The sequence below is a fragment of the Lepisma saccharinum genome, chromosome 22 (genome assembly GCF_977018435.1).
Source record: "Lepisma saccharinum chromosome 22, izLepSacc3.1, whole genome shotgun sequence".
Lineage (NCBI taxonomy): Eukaryota > Metazoa > Arthropoda > Insecta > Zygentoma > Lepismatidae > Lepisma > Lepisma saccharinum.
In genome coordinates this window covers 38,142,839-38,156,582 of record NC_139250.1, presented here as the reverse complement: position 1 = coordinate 38,156,582, position 13,744 = coordinate 38,142,839, and the positions used below count along the sequence as shown (strand labels likewise).

The 13,744-nt window shown below is 39.8% G+C and overlaps 1 protein-coding gene across 1 annotated transcript; it reads left to right on the top strand.

Annotated features, from left to right (window-relative positions):
* The first annotated feature begins 4,457 nt into the window (after window positions 1–4,457).
* On the top strand, window positions 4,458–7,688 carry LOC146004827 (uncharacterized). The gene is made up of 2 exons (XM_083143851.1): window positions 4,458–5,726; window positions 7,683–7,688. Exons 1-2 carry the CDS (start codon window positions 4,458–4,460, stop codon window positions 7,686–7,688), a joined length of 1,275 nt encoding a protein of 424 aa, XP_082999977.1.
* Window positions 7,689–13,744: the final 6,056 nt, after the last annotated feature.

Below are 13,744 nucleotides of genomic sequence, written 5' to 3'. Positions count from 1 at the left end.
GGCAAGATGTACATTTTTTTAACTTTTTTTTTTTAACATACATTCAATAACTTTCAACAGGTCATCACTCAGTGATACACTGCATATTCCGCATCTGTTGACAAATGGAATGTTTTTACACCTTGTAGGCTATGTGGATTATTTTTTCTTTCATAAGTTTGCAACACTGTTAGGGTACACGTGCTTTTGTTTACAGAAGGTCTTAAGTTTTATGATTCTCACTTTACTTTCATCCTGCAATCAAGTCTAAACAAAGGAGACCCTTGTGCAAATATTTGGTTGAACCATGATAATGCTCAAATCTAAACTGACTGTTCAACTGTTGCGACCATCCAAGATCTGTCTTCCACATCCACTGTATTCCCCAGACCTTGTATCCAGAGATTTTCACATCTTTGCATTAATAAAAGAGCCATTAGGAGGCACGTGTTCCCAATCCAATGAAGAGGTGATGTAAGCAGTGCACCAGTGGCAACCTCACAGACAAAATATGTTTTTTCTAGAGGCATGGATGCATTTTTCCACAGTGATGGAATACTAGTATTGTGTACCACGGGGATTATGTTGAAAAATTATGTAAGTGCATACCTTCTTATATTCAATAAATTTCAATGCAAGAAATATGTAAGTTTTTAATTTGATTCTGCCTGATATGATTATTTCCTCATAGTCAGTGTAAACTCTAATACAATGAGTATTTTCTGATAATCTTAATTTGTAAATAAATAAATAAAAACTATTCTTTTAATAAATACGGAGAAACTAGTACTCACTTTTATCCGCGAAGCTGTTTTTTCTTCTTTTTCGATTAATTTCAGTGGCCACTGCCACCATCCTCGTTGGAACTTGCTGCGCTGTTGCTTGGCGTGCGTCTTTTGTTCGTAGTTCTCTGGCTGCCGTTAGGTGCGCTGTTAGGTGCGCTGTGCGTCGTCTGCTATTTCCGGGCGATAACTGCTGCAGTAGTGGAATCCAAGTATGGTGCGCTTGCCCGCTATCGATGTTTAGTTCGTGCGGGAAGTGCATTATGGCGTGCGTTTCCTTGATTTTGGTGTCTATGAGCGTGTGGGCAGTGTGTTTGACTCGAACCTTTTGAATTTTATGGCTATTGTATTTGATATGTCTAGCAAGACCAGTAGTGGGTTGGGCTTTTTTCGCATCTGCTAGGTGCTGTTGGATTCTTTCATTGACAGATCTGATGGACCTGCCGATGTAATGAGCCTTGCATTCACACTCTGCATCATATACACCTGGGTTGTCAAGGGGGGAGAGGAAGTACCGTTTGTGCTTGTTCAGTTTATCAGTTATTTTGGAGTTGGGTTTGTGCGCTACTTTGATGCCAAATGGGAGAAGGGCTTTGGCTATGCGGTTGGAAGTGGTGGGATGGTAGGGGAAGGCAAACCATTTATATTGGTCGCTGGGGGTTGGTTGTGGCTGGGTTGCTTGTGGATGGGTTGATTGTGGTAGGTTAGGGTGTCTGACCTGTATTTCCGCCTTACTGCACCAAGTGGAAAGTTGTGATTCAGTGTAGCCATGTTTCAGGGCTATTTCTGTGATGGTGGCTATCTCCTCTCGTAGATCCTCTTCTTTGCTACAGTAGGAGAAGACTCTTCGATAAAAGTTTAGCCACACATTGGCTTTTTGCTTAGGGGGATGGCTAGAGAGAGCATGTATGTACTGGTTGCCTGCATGCGGTTTTTTTGTAGACGGTGGTTGTGAATTTGTTAAGTGCACGGCTGATGGTGATGTCCAGGAAGTTGATTTTACCAAGTTTTTCATGCTCTACGGTGAAGTTGAGCCTGGGGTGGATATTATTTAGTTTGTTCACTAGGAGGTTGAGTTCTTCTGCCTTTTTGTATACAACTATTGTGTCGTCTGCGTACCTTCCATATCGGATGTGCTGTAGTTCTGGAGTGTGGAGTATCTCTTTTTCAGCCAGGTGCATGACGATGTTGGCTAAAGGAGCTGATAGTGGGTTGCCCATCGCAAGGCCCTCGGATTGGTTGTAGAATTTATCTTCAAACTGAAAGTAATTGTGTTTTAGACAAACTTCCAATAGCCTGGTTATCTCTTGTACCTCTAGGGCCGGGATTCTGTTAGTTGTCAGCCATCTTTCCACCGAACGCAGTGCTAGGTCTATGGGGATTGAACTGTACATGTCTACTATATCAATGCTGGCTAATTTTGCACTGTCAGCTTGCACTATTGAAGTTACCAGATTTTTAGCATCGGCACTGTTGCGGAACACGTATGTAAGCTTGTGGTTGAAATGAGATATTTTGTTTTTTAGCCAGTTTGTTAGGTGAACTGTGGGGTAATTGAAGCCAGCTATTATAAGTCGCATGGGGATTCCAGGTTTAAGAGTTTTAGGAATGCCATAGGCAATGGCAGGTGAAGGGTGGGGATTGAGGAGGAATTTGAGGTCTTGTTCACTAAGTATGGCACTAGATTTCACTGCATTTTTCACAATTCTATTGTACCTGTCTGTGGGGGTCTTTTTTGATGACACTGTACGAGTCACTGTTTAGTTTGTCTATCACTTTCGTGGAGTAATCACCTTTGTGCATGATTACGAACTGGTTTGTTTTGTCAGACTTTAGACACCAAACATCATTGGTGTTCAGCCATTTGCCAAAATCGGAGAGGACAGAAGAGATTTCTTGGTGCACTGGATTAGGTTTCCTGGTTTTACTGTTGGTCATCACTTTTTGAAAAATTCCGGCTGCTGACGTTCTGATGTTTTCCGAATCTTGGGGTTTGGGAGCAAAACAAGCTGCTTTTTCTGCTGCACATATGAGGTCGAGGGTGGGTGGCTTACTGTTTTGTACATTAAACCTATCGCCGTAGGCAAGGAGTTCTTTGAAATTGTTGGGGATTGGGAGATTTGACAGATTTATTATGTTTTTTCCATGTCCGTCATCTGGGTTGATTGCATTCTCACTCGGCCATGTTCCTCCCAAGTGGTGAAGTTTGTTGCGTAAAGACCTAGTTTTTTGGTTTTCCAAGATTTGTAGCATGTATTCGATGTTATTCTTTGCATGCTCCCACTTAGCGGGTGATAGCGTGGTTTCCAGTCTATTTCTTTGTCGTTCGCACGTGTGAGACAGTCGGCGAATTTCAGCATGTTTGTCGGAAATAACGGCGGAAAGCGCACGTTTTTGTGAAATATGGATAACGTTCTTCATTCTGTAGCTGCTATTTTGCACTTTCCACTGGATGAACTTGAGAAAAACATCGCACCGTTTGCACACTTTGAAGAAAATTACGTCTAAACGACGCACAAGTAACTTACGTTCGTTCCGTTCGTTCCCGTAATTCCTTCACACGCGAAGGTTCTGTATTCATGATTGGGAAAAGAGAGACGCGGTAGTATATAAATACGGAGAAACTAGTACTCACTTTTATCCGCAAAGCTGTTTTTTCTTCTTTTTCGATTAATTTCAGTGGCCACTGCCACCATCCTCGTTGGAACTTGCTGTGCTGTTGCTTGGCGTGCGTCTTTTGTTCGTAGTTCTCTGGCTGCCGTTAGGTGCGCTGCTAGGTGCGCTGTGCATCTTGGTGCGTCGTCTGCTATTTCCGGGCGATAACTGCTGCAGTAGTGGAATCCAAGTATGGTGCGCTTGCCCGCTATCGATGTTTAGTTTGTGCGGGAAGTGCATTATGGCATGCGTTTCCTTGATTTTGGTGTCTATGAGCGTGTGGGCAGTGTGTTTGACTCGAACCTTTTGAATTTTATGGCTATTGTATTTGATATGTCTAGCAAGACCAGTAGTGGGTTGGGCTTTTTTCGCATCTGCTAGGTGCTGTTGGATTCTTTCATTGACAGATCTGATGGACCTGCCGATGTAATGAGCCTTGCATTCACACTCTGCATCATATACACATGGGTTGTCAAGGGGGAGAGGAAGTACCGTTTGTGCTTGTTCAGTTTATCAGTTATTTTGGAGTTGGGTTTGTGCGCTACTTTGATGCCAAATGGGAGAAGGGCTTTGGCTATGCGGTTGGAAGTGGTGGGATGGTAGGGGAAGGCAAACCATTTATATTGGTCGGTCTTGCTAGACATATCAAATACAATAGCCATAAAATTCAAAAGGTTCGAGTCAAACACACTGCCCACACGCTCATAGACACCAAAATCAAGGAAACGCACGCCATAATGCACTTCCCGCACGAACTAAACATCGATAGCGGGCAAGCGCACCATACTTGGATTCCACTACTGCAGCAGTTATTGCCCGGAAATAGCAGACGACGCACAGCGCACCTAGCAGCGCACCTAACGGCAGCCAGAGAACTACGAACAAAAGACGCATGCCAAGCAACAGCGCAGCAAGTTCCAACGAGGATGGTGGCAGTGGCCACTGAAATTAATCGAAAAAGAAGAAAAAACAGCTTCGCGGATAAAAGTGAGTACTAGTTTCTCCGTATTTATATACTACCGCATCTCTCTTTTCCCAATCATGAATACAGAACCTTCGCGTGTTAAGGAATTACGGGAATACGAACGGAACGAACGTAAGTTACTTGTGCGTCGTTTAGACGTAATTTTCTTGAAAGCGTGCAAACGGTGCGATGTTTTTCCCAAGTTCATCCAGTGGAAAGTGCAAAATAGCAGCTACAGAATGAAGAACGTTATCCATATTTCACAAAAACGTGCGCTTTCCGCCGTTATTTCCGACAAACATGCTGAAATTCGCCGACTGTCTCACACGTGCGAACGACAAAGAAATAGACTGGAAACCACGCTATCACCCGCTAAGTGGGAGCATGCAAAGAATAACATCGAATACATGCTACAAATCTTGGAAAACCAAAAAACTAGGTCTTTACGCAACAAACTTCACCACTTGGGAGGAACATGGCCGAGTGAGAATGCAATCAACCCAGATGACGGACATGGAAAAAACATAATAAATCTGTCAAATCTCCCAATCCCCAACAATTTCAAAGAACTCCTTGCCTACGGCGATAGGTTTAATGTACAAAACAGTAAGCCACCCACCCTCGACCTCATATGTGCAGCAGAAAAAGCAGCTTGTTTTGCTCCCAAACCCCAAGATTCGGAAAACATCAGAACGTCAGCAGCCGGAATTTTTCAAAAAGTGATGACCAACAGTAAAACCAGGAAACCTAATCCAGTGCACCAAGAAATCTCTTCTGTCCTCTCCGATTTTGGCAAATGGCTGAACACCAATGATGTTTGGTGTCTAAAGTCTGACAAAACAAACCAGTTCGTAATCATGCACAAAGGTGATTACTCCACGAAAGTGATAGACAAACTAAACAGTGACTCGTACAGTGTCATCAAAAAAGACCCCACAGACAGGTACAATAGAATTGTGAAAAATGCAGTGAAATCTAGTGCCATACTTAGTGAACAAGACCACAAATTCCTCCTCAATCCCCACCCTTCACCTGCCATTGCCTATGGCATTCCTAAAACTCATAAACCTGGAATCCCCATGCGACTTATAATAGCTGGCTTCAATTACCCCACAGTTCACCTAACAAACTGGCTAAAAAACAAAATATCTCATTTCAACCACAAGCTTACATACGTGTTCCGCAACAGTGCCGATGCTAAAAATCTGGTAACTTCAATAGTGCAAGCTGACAGTGCAAAATTAGCCAGCATTGATATAGTAGACATGTACAGTTCAATCCCCATAGACCTAGCACTGCGTTCGGTGGAAAGATGGCTGACAACTAACAGAATCCCGGCCCTAGAGGTACAAGAGATAACCAGGCTATTGGAAGTTTGTCTAAAACACAATTACTTTCAGTTTGAAGATAAATTCTACAACCAATCCGAGGGCCTTGCGATGGGCAACCCACTATCAGCTCCTTTAGCCAACATCGTCATGCACCTGGCTGAAAAAGAGATACTCCACACTCCAGAACTACAGCACATCCGATATGGAAGGTACGCAGACGACACAATAGTTGTATACAAAAAGGCAGAAGAACTCAACCTCCTAGTGAACAAACTAAATAATATCCACCCCAGGCTCAACTTCACCGTAGAGCATGAAAAACTTGGTAAAATCAACTTCCTGGACATCACCATCAGCCGTGCACTTAACAAATTCACAACCACCGTCTACAGAAAACCGGATGCAGGCAACCAGTACATACATGCTCTCTCTAGCCATCCCCCTAAGCAAAAAGCCAATGTGTGGCTAAACTTTTATCGAAGAGTCTTCTCCTACTGTAGCAAAGAAGAGGATCCACGAGAGGAGATAGCCACCATCACAGAAATAGCCCTGAAACATGGCTACACTGAATCACAACTTTCCACTTGGTGCAGTAAGGCGGAAATACAGGTCAGACACCCTAACCTACCACAATCAACCCATCCACAAGCAACCCAGCCACAACCAACCCCCAGCGACCAATATAAATGGTTTGCCTTCCCCTGCCATCCCACCACTTCCAACCGCATCTCCAAAGCCCTTCTCCCATTTGGCATCAAAGTAGCGCACAAACCCAACTCCAAAATAACTGATAAACTGAACAAGCACAAACGGTACTTCCTCTCCCCCCTTGACAACCCAGGTGTATATGATGCAGAGTGTGAATGCAAGGCTCATTACATCGGCAGGTCCATCAGATCTGTCAATGAAAGAATCCAACAGCACCTAGCAGATGCGAAAAAAGCCCAACCCACTACTGGTCTTGCTAGACATATCAAATACAATAGCCATAAAATTCAAAAGGTTCGAGTCAAACACACTGCCCACATGCTCATAGACACCAAAATCAAGGAAACGCACGCCATAATGCACTTCCCGCACGAACTAAACATCGATAGCGGGCAAGCGCACCATACTTGGATTCCACTACTGCAGCAGTTATCGCCCGGAAATAGCAGACGACGCACCAAGATGCACAGCACACCTAGCAGCGCACCTAACGGCAGCCAGAGAACTACGAACAAAAGACTCACGCCAAGCAACAGCGCAGCAAGTTCCAACGAGGATGGTGGCAGTGGCCACTGAAATTAATCGAAAAAGAAGAAAAAACAGCTTCGCGGATAAAAGTGAGTACTAGTTTCTCCGTATTTATATACTACCGCGTCTCTCTTTTCCTAATCATGAATATTCTTTTAATGTTGGTAAAACCACTTATTTTCCTAGGTACACATGAGCCAAAGGCATCAGTCACAGTGGTTTGTCTGTGAAAAATTTGTACATGCCAACATGTTCTTTTAGAAGTAAACAGTTTTGTGATTGTAATCGCATTGTAAGGGCAATTGCAGAGGTAGTTGTCCACCTCATATTGCTCTCTGTCTAAAATATACTGTATTCTCTTAACTAGAACAGTTTGTAGCAAGCAGCATTCAACAAGAATGTGTTCATGTAAACAATTTTGCACATCAACATTCCAAGGAATATTTTAAGGGCTATGTTCTACACATAAAGAAAACTTTCTGCTTGCAGTAAGGATACTTATGAATCATGTGGGAGCAACTTTAGGAGCACCATAACAAAATAGAGTTACCTTGTTGGTTCGACTTTTGGTTTATGAAATGAACCCAATGAGACTATGAAAACTGCAATTTTGCAGAATTTTTGTTTAGTCATGCCGTTTTTTTCTAAATTTACTTTAGAAAATTCAAAAAATTAACTGAAATTTTTCCACAATCCTGGTTCACATTAATGCAAATATTTTGGTACTCATTTCAGCTATGATGTTCATCTGGGCTCATTTTAAAGCTCTTTTAATGGGCGTTCCTATGCTATGCAACACAGTCATATGAGGGTAACTATTTATATTTTGAGCCTAACAATGAAAAAACAGGAATTTGACATTGAAAACTGCTTTATTGTTTTTCGAAGTATTCTCCTTTATGGTCAATACACTTTTGCATTCGTTCGAACCATTTGTCAAAGCAGTTTTTCCAATCTTCTTGAGACACCTCCATAATATGGTTTTTGAACGCATCAACGGCATCTTCTGCTCACGAAAATCGTTGTCCACGCAATTTATTCTTGACATTCAGGAACAAGAAGAAGTCATTGAGTGCCAAGTCAGGACTGTATGGTGGATGACCCATCAATTCGATTTTATAACTGTTCATAAATTCGGTTGTTAGACGAGATGTGTGACAGCTGGCATTGTCTTGATGATGAATGATCCGACGGCGTTTGTTTGTTTTCCGTATTTGACCGAAGACCTCTGGCAAACAAATTGTTGTGTACCATTCAGAGTTGACCGTTCTACGTTCCTCTAAAGGCACAGTTGCCACATGACCAGTTTTCCCGAAAAAACAGGCGACCATTTGTTTCGATGTTCTTCGAGCGCGAACAACTTTTGTTGGATTGGGTTCATCTTGAAACACCCATACAGTCGACTGCTGTTTACGTTCCGGCTCATATGCATATATCCATGATTCGTCACCTGTTACAATCTTTTGAAGCACCACGATTGTATTTATTGAGCATATGTTTGCACCAATTGACGCGAGCGTCTTTATGAGTTTTTGTCAAATTGTGTGGGATCCAACGAAAACATACCTTTCTCACAGCAAAATGATCATGTAATATTTTATATATGCTGGTGGAACTAATGCCTATGGTTGCCTCAATCTCACAGTATGTCACACGACAATCTTGCAGTATTAGGTTTTGCACAGCATCAATGTTTTCTTGAACAACAACTGATTTTGGATGACCTTCGCGAATCTCGTCGGTGAGAGAATGGCGGCCACGATTAAATTCGTTATACCAGCGTTTCACAGTGGCAAAGGATGGGACTTCATTGCCAAATGTAGAAGTAAGTTGATCGATGCACTCTTGTCTCGATAATCCACGTCGAAAATCGTAAAAAATCATCGCACGAAAATGTTCACGAGTTAATTCCATTTTTTTGTTGTCGCGCAATCTCCAAGGCAACATAAACAACACAAATGAAGCTATTGACAAAACATTTGAAGTACGTTATGGTCAATAATGCCAGATGATTCCGTGCAAACGTCAAATCGCACCTGACTTCAATCTGTGTTGCCAAGGCTCAAAATATAAATAGTGACCCTCGTATTTAAAGGAAAACCAAATTTTAGCTTTTTGCAAAATTTAAATTTTGGGAAATTCTTAAAAACACCACTTTTGAAAAATTTCAAAAAATATATGTTAAATACCTTTTGTAAGCATTTGTGTAAAATTTTAGAATGGGACAATCGTCAGATCATATTTTTAAAGAAGTTAAAGTGTCACACCTTTTGATCTGTGACTTAGCAGTTAATAAGCCATAAAATCTGTAAATTACAGTTCATTTGGAAGGAATAACAGAAGAGAAGATGTGCAGTATGTGGCACACTGTGTGTGTCTGTACCTGCAAAAATGCCCAATTTTGCTGGGTCCTGTTTAACTTGTCTATAAGCCTCAGTTGTGCTTCAGCTTGGACCAAGCAACAGGCTTCTTTCATGTTATCATTAACTTACTGTTGTTTCAGTTTGTTTCGTGGAAATCTTCTAGTTACATAACATTTGTGTAAATTGATTTATTTCTTATGCATTAGTGAAGTTATCCTTGTGGTTATAAAATAACAAAGTGGACTGCATATTTATATGAAATATTTTTCATCACAATGGATGGCGAGAGAGGAAAGGAATGGTCATTACATGTTACAACAACTACATCGCAGAACTGGTAATGCTACCATATGGATCAGGAATGAAAATATGTGATAAGTGCAGAAAGACTTCTTCTTCTCATGGCGTCACAGCCCTGAATCGGGCCTTAGCCTCTGTGATCATCTGCCTCCACTTCTCTCGATTTGCTGCTGCTGCTTCCAATCTTCTTGTTCCTAATATTATTGCAGCACTTCTCTTTACCGCCTCCTGTCAGCGGTCCCTGGGTCTCCCTACAGGCCTTCTTCCTTCAATTCTTGCTGCATTACTCTTTTGGGTATGCGTTGATCTTCCATCCAAATTATGTGTCCTGCCCATTCTAGTCTTTTTATTCTGATGGTGGTCGCTAGATCTATTTCATTATATATTCTATAAATGTCTTGATTATATCTTATTCTCCACCTTCCATTTTCATTCACAGGAACTAAAATTCTTCTTAATACTTTTCTTTCGGAGGAGTTGATGGTGTTTGCGGCTTGTTTATTTAGAGTCCAGATTTCACTGCCATACCATATTAATGTTCTTATCATTACTTTATAGTGTTATTTTCCTTTTATAATGTATCTCTTTCGATTTTAAAATTGATATCAAGAAGTAATATACTTTACTGGCTTGATGGATTTTCTTCCTTATATCTTCCATTTCCTCATTATTTTCTGTAATCCAGGCCCCTAAATATTTAAATTGTGTGACCACTTCTATTTTTTGAGAATTACTTGTTAGTTCTTTCGGCTTCCTTCTCTTCCTTTCTGTTGTTATCATTGGTTTTGTTTTATTGGGGTTTATGTACAGGCCAACTTCCCTTGCATTCTTCTTTAATTTTTCAAATATTTCTATTGCTTCTTTTTGTGTTCGACTCATGATGTTCAGGTCATCTTTATATCCTACTATTTGTACCATTTTGTGCTCCAATGTTGTATTTGCAATTACTGGTATTTTCCTTATTACATACTCCAATACCATGTTGAAGAGAATAGGTGCCAGTCCATCTCCTTGTTTTAGCCCTACTTTAACTGCTATATCGTCTGTTGTTCCATGCAATAATTTTACTTGGACCTTTGTGTGTATCATCGTCACTCTCGTAAGTCTTATGAGCTTTTGTGGTATTTTAAAGTGTGACATGATTTCATAGATCTTGTTCCTGTATATGCTATCATATGCTTTCTGAAAGTCAAAGAATATTTGTGTTAATTTTAGATTATTCTCCCAGAAGACTTCCATTATTTGTCTGGTATATCTGGTCTATTGTGGTTCTTCCTTTCCTGAATCCTCCTTGATATTCTCCCAGTAAATTCTCTATAAGTGGGTTTAGTTTGTCTTTTAACAGACAAGTAAATATCTTGTATATTGTATACAGTAAAGATATTACTCTATAGTTATTACATTCCAGTTTACTTCCTTTTTTGTGTATGGGTACTATGCAGCAAATATTCCATACTTCTGGCATATATTCTTCTTCCCATATCTTTACTATGAGTATATGTCAACTTGTTGCAAGTTCCTCTCCTCCTTTCTTTATTACTTCATTTGTTATTCTATCCACACCTGGGGCTTTCCCATTTTTTAGTCCTCTTATAACTTCTTTAGTTTCTTCTAGTGTGTGTCTATATTGATGTTGATATTTTCCTCACTCTCATAGTTTATATCCACGTCTCTATCATCTTCTTTGCCTTCATTGTCCTTGTTTCCTTTTTCTTCTACATTCAACATCTCCTCAAAATATTCCTTCCATCTCTTGTCTATTCCTTCTATACTTCCAACTACTTTGCCCTCCTTATCTTGTATTATGTTGGTATTTGGTTTATATCCTTCTTTAATATTTTTAATTTCCTTATATGATGCTCTCAGATTATTTTCTTCTCAGTCTTTTTGTATTTGTGTTTTCTCACTCAAACATTTTCTCTTTTTGTTCCGGCATATTTTATCTGCTCTTCTTGCTTCATCATATTCTGATTTCCTCCATCTAGTTGGTCTAGTAATGTACTGTTTATACTTTTCGTTCCTGTTTTTGTTTGTTGGCATTGTTCATCAAAGCATGGGTTTCTGTTTTCTTTTGGTCTTTCACCCAGTATTTCTGTTGCTGCTTTTTGGATGCTGTTTCTTGTATGTTTCCAATTTTCTTCAATCTCTCCGTCGCACTATCTTGTCCTTTTTCAGTTTCACCAATTTTTCCGTTATTTTCCTTTTTAGTTCTTGATTTATTTGATCTTCTTTTGATCTTCCTAAATTTAGGTTTATGTCCTGTTTCCGAGATTTACTGATCTTCCTTATCTTTGCTCTAAATTTTGTTTTACTAGGAAATGATCCGTCGAGCAACTAGCTCCTCAGTATGCCCTTACATCTATTATACTGGATGCAGCTATCTTTTCTATCAATACATGATCTATTTGGTTAACCGTTCTCTTATCCGGTGACATCCATGTCCACAAATGTATGTTTTTATGTGAGAAACATGTTGATACAATTCTCATGTTTATGCTGGCTGCAAAATCTATCAGTCTGTTTCCATTATCATTTGATTCTTCATGTATGCGCCATTTTCCTATTGTTCCTCTGTACATTTCCTCTTTTCCAATTTTTACATTAGCATCACCTATGATCATTTTGATATCATTTGATGGTATTATATCATATGTTCTCTCCAATTCTCGGTAGAAGGATCATTTTTTTTGCTCATTCTTCTCTTCTGTTCGTGCATGAATGTTGATTATAGATATGTTGAAGAATGTTGTTTTTAGTCCTAGTACACACATTCTATTATTTGCCGGTTCAAAACCTAATATTATCTGTTTTAGTTTCTTGCTTACCACGAATGCTACTCCTCCGTCTTTTTTTATCTTTTTGTCTTCCACTACTGAAAATTGTGTGGTTTTTTGTATCCCATATTTGATTGTCTTTCCATCTTGTTTCTTGTATTGCGATCACATCTAATTTATATTCCATTATCTGCATCACCATTGCTGCCAGTACTCCCGCTCTCAATAGTGATCTAACATTCCACGTGCCCATATCATAATCCATTTTCCTTTCCCATTGTCGGCTTTGTTTGGACTTGCTATTCCGAGGCTCGATGATTGGTCTCTGAACAAGGTTATTTTATAGTGCGGGGATATATATTTAACTTCCCAACAAAACCCTGTGACCTTGGACCTTAATCCCCTATACGCCTTCATGGCGTGGTGCTAAGCACAGGGGAACACTTTTTTTCTTTACTTTTGTCCTTCAAGAACGTAATCACATGTTAAACTTGGCTCCTAGTTAATTGTAAAATTAAAATTAGTAAAATTGGCTTTTCCACAGAGTGGACTTTCATCTCCATAAAGTGAATTCTGAAGTTTTTGGAGTGGATTTGTGTATTATTTCCCTATTAAGCAACCAAACTTTTTCTGTACCTAACCTTTTCCTTGGTGAAAAGTAGACGTGAACTTTATTTCTTTTCGATCATAAAAATTATCTTTGAAATGAAAGCTCTATCTCATGGTATTCGTCTTTTATAACATCTTTCATGTTAATACTTGCAGTTTAGCTGCTTGCTTCTTTGTGTAACCTTCTTCTTGGATGTATTTCATTATCTGGTCTGATGACTTCACCAAACAAGTCATTTTTCAGTTTCTTCAGTGGTCTTTGATTCTGACAAAGTCATCACTTCTTTCCTTGGGGTAGCAAGATATGAAATAGATTGTGGTCTGAACTTTGTAATTTTTGCAATCGCTTTTGATATTTTTCAACTTTCTTTCATAATCTTTCCTTTTCCTTTTCCATAGTCTTAGGTTTCATAAATTCCATTCGAATATCTCTTGCCCCCCCTTTTTTACCACTTTTCAAACTACTTGTTGAGGTTACACCTGAGAAAGTGTAGTAGTTTGAGTACACAAAATATCCATATTCTATGTGAGTTTCTGGGTCTTTTTTGCTTCTTGACATTTCTTTTAGTCCATTGAAGTGGTTGATTTGACTAAGGTGTTTGGAATTGGATGAGGAGCAGAAATACATCAAGCATGATTTTCGGAAATGGTTACATGTAGACCATAAAATTGCAGTACAGTTATTAGGGGCCTACAAGGAACTCCTAATATTTTACAAAATATCTTCAAGACTAAACAATTCGTCCAAGGA

Excerpts from the sequence above, each read along its gene's own strand:
- LOC146004827 (XM_083143851.1), top strand. The coding sequence starts at position 4,458 with ATGAATACAGAACCTTCGCGTGTTAAGGAATTACGGGAATACGAACGG.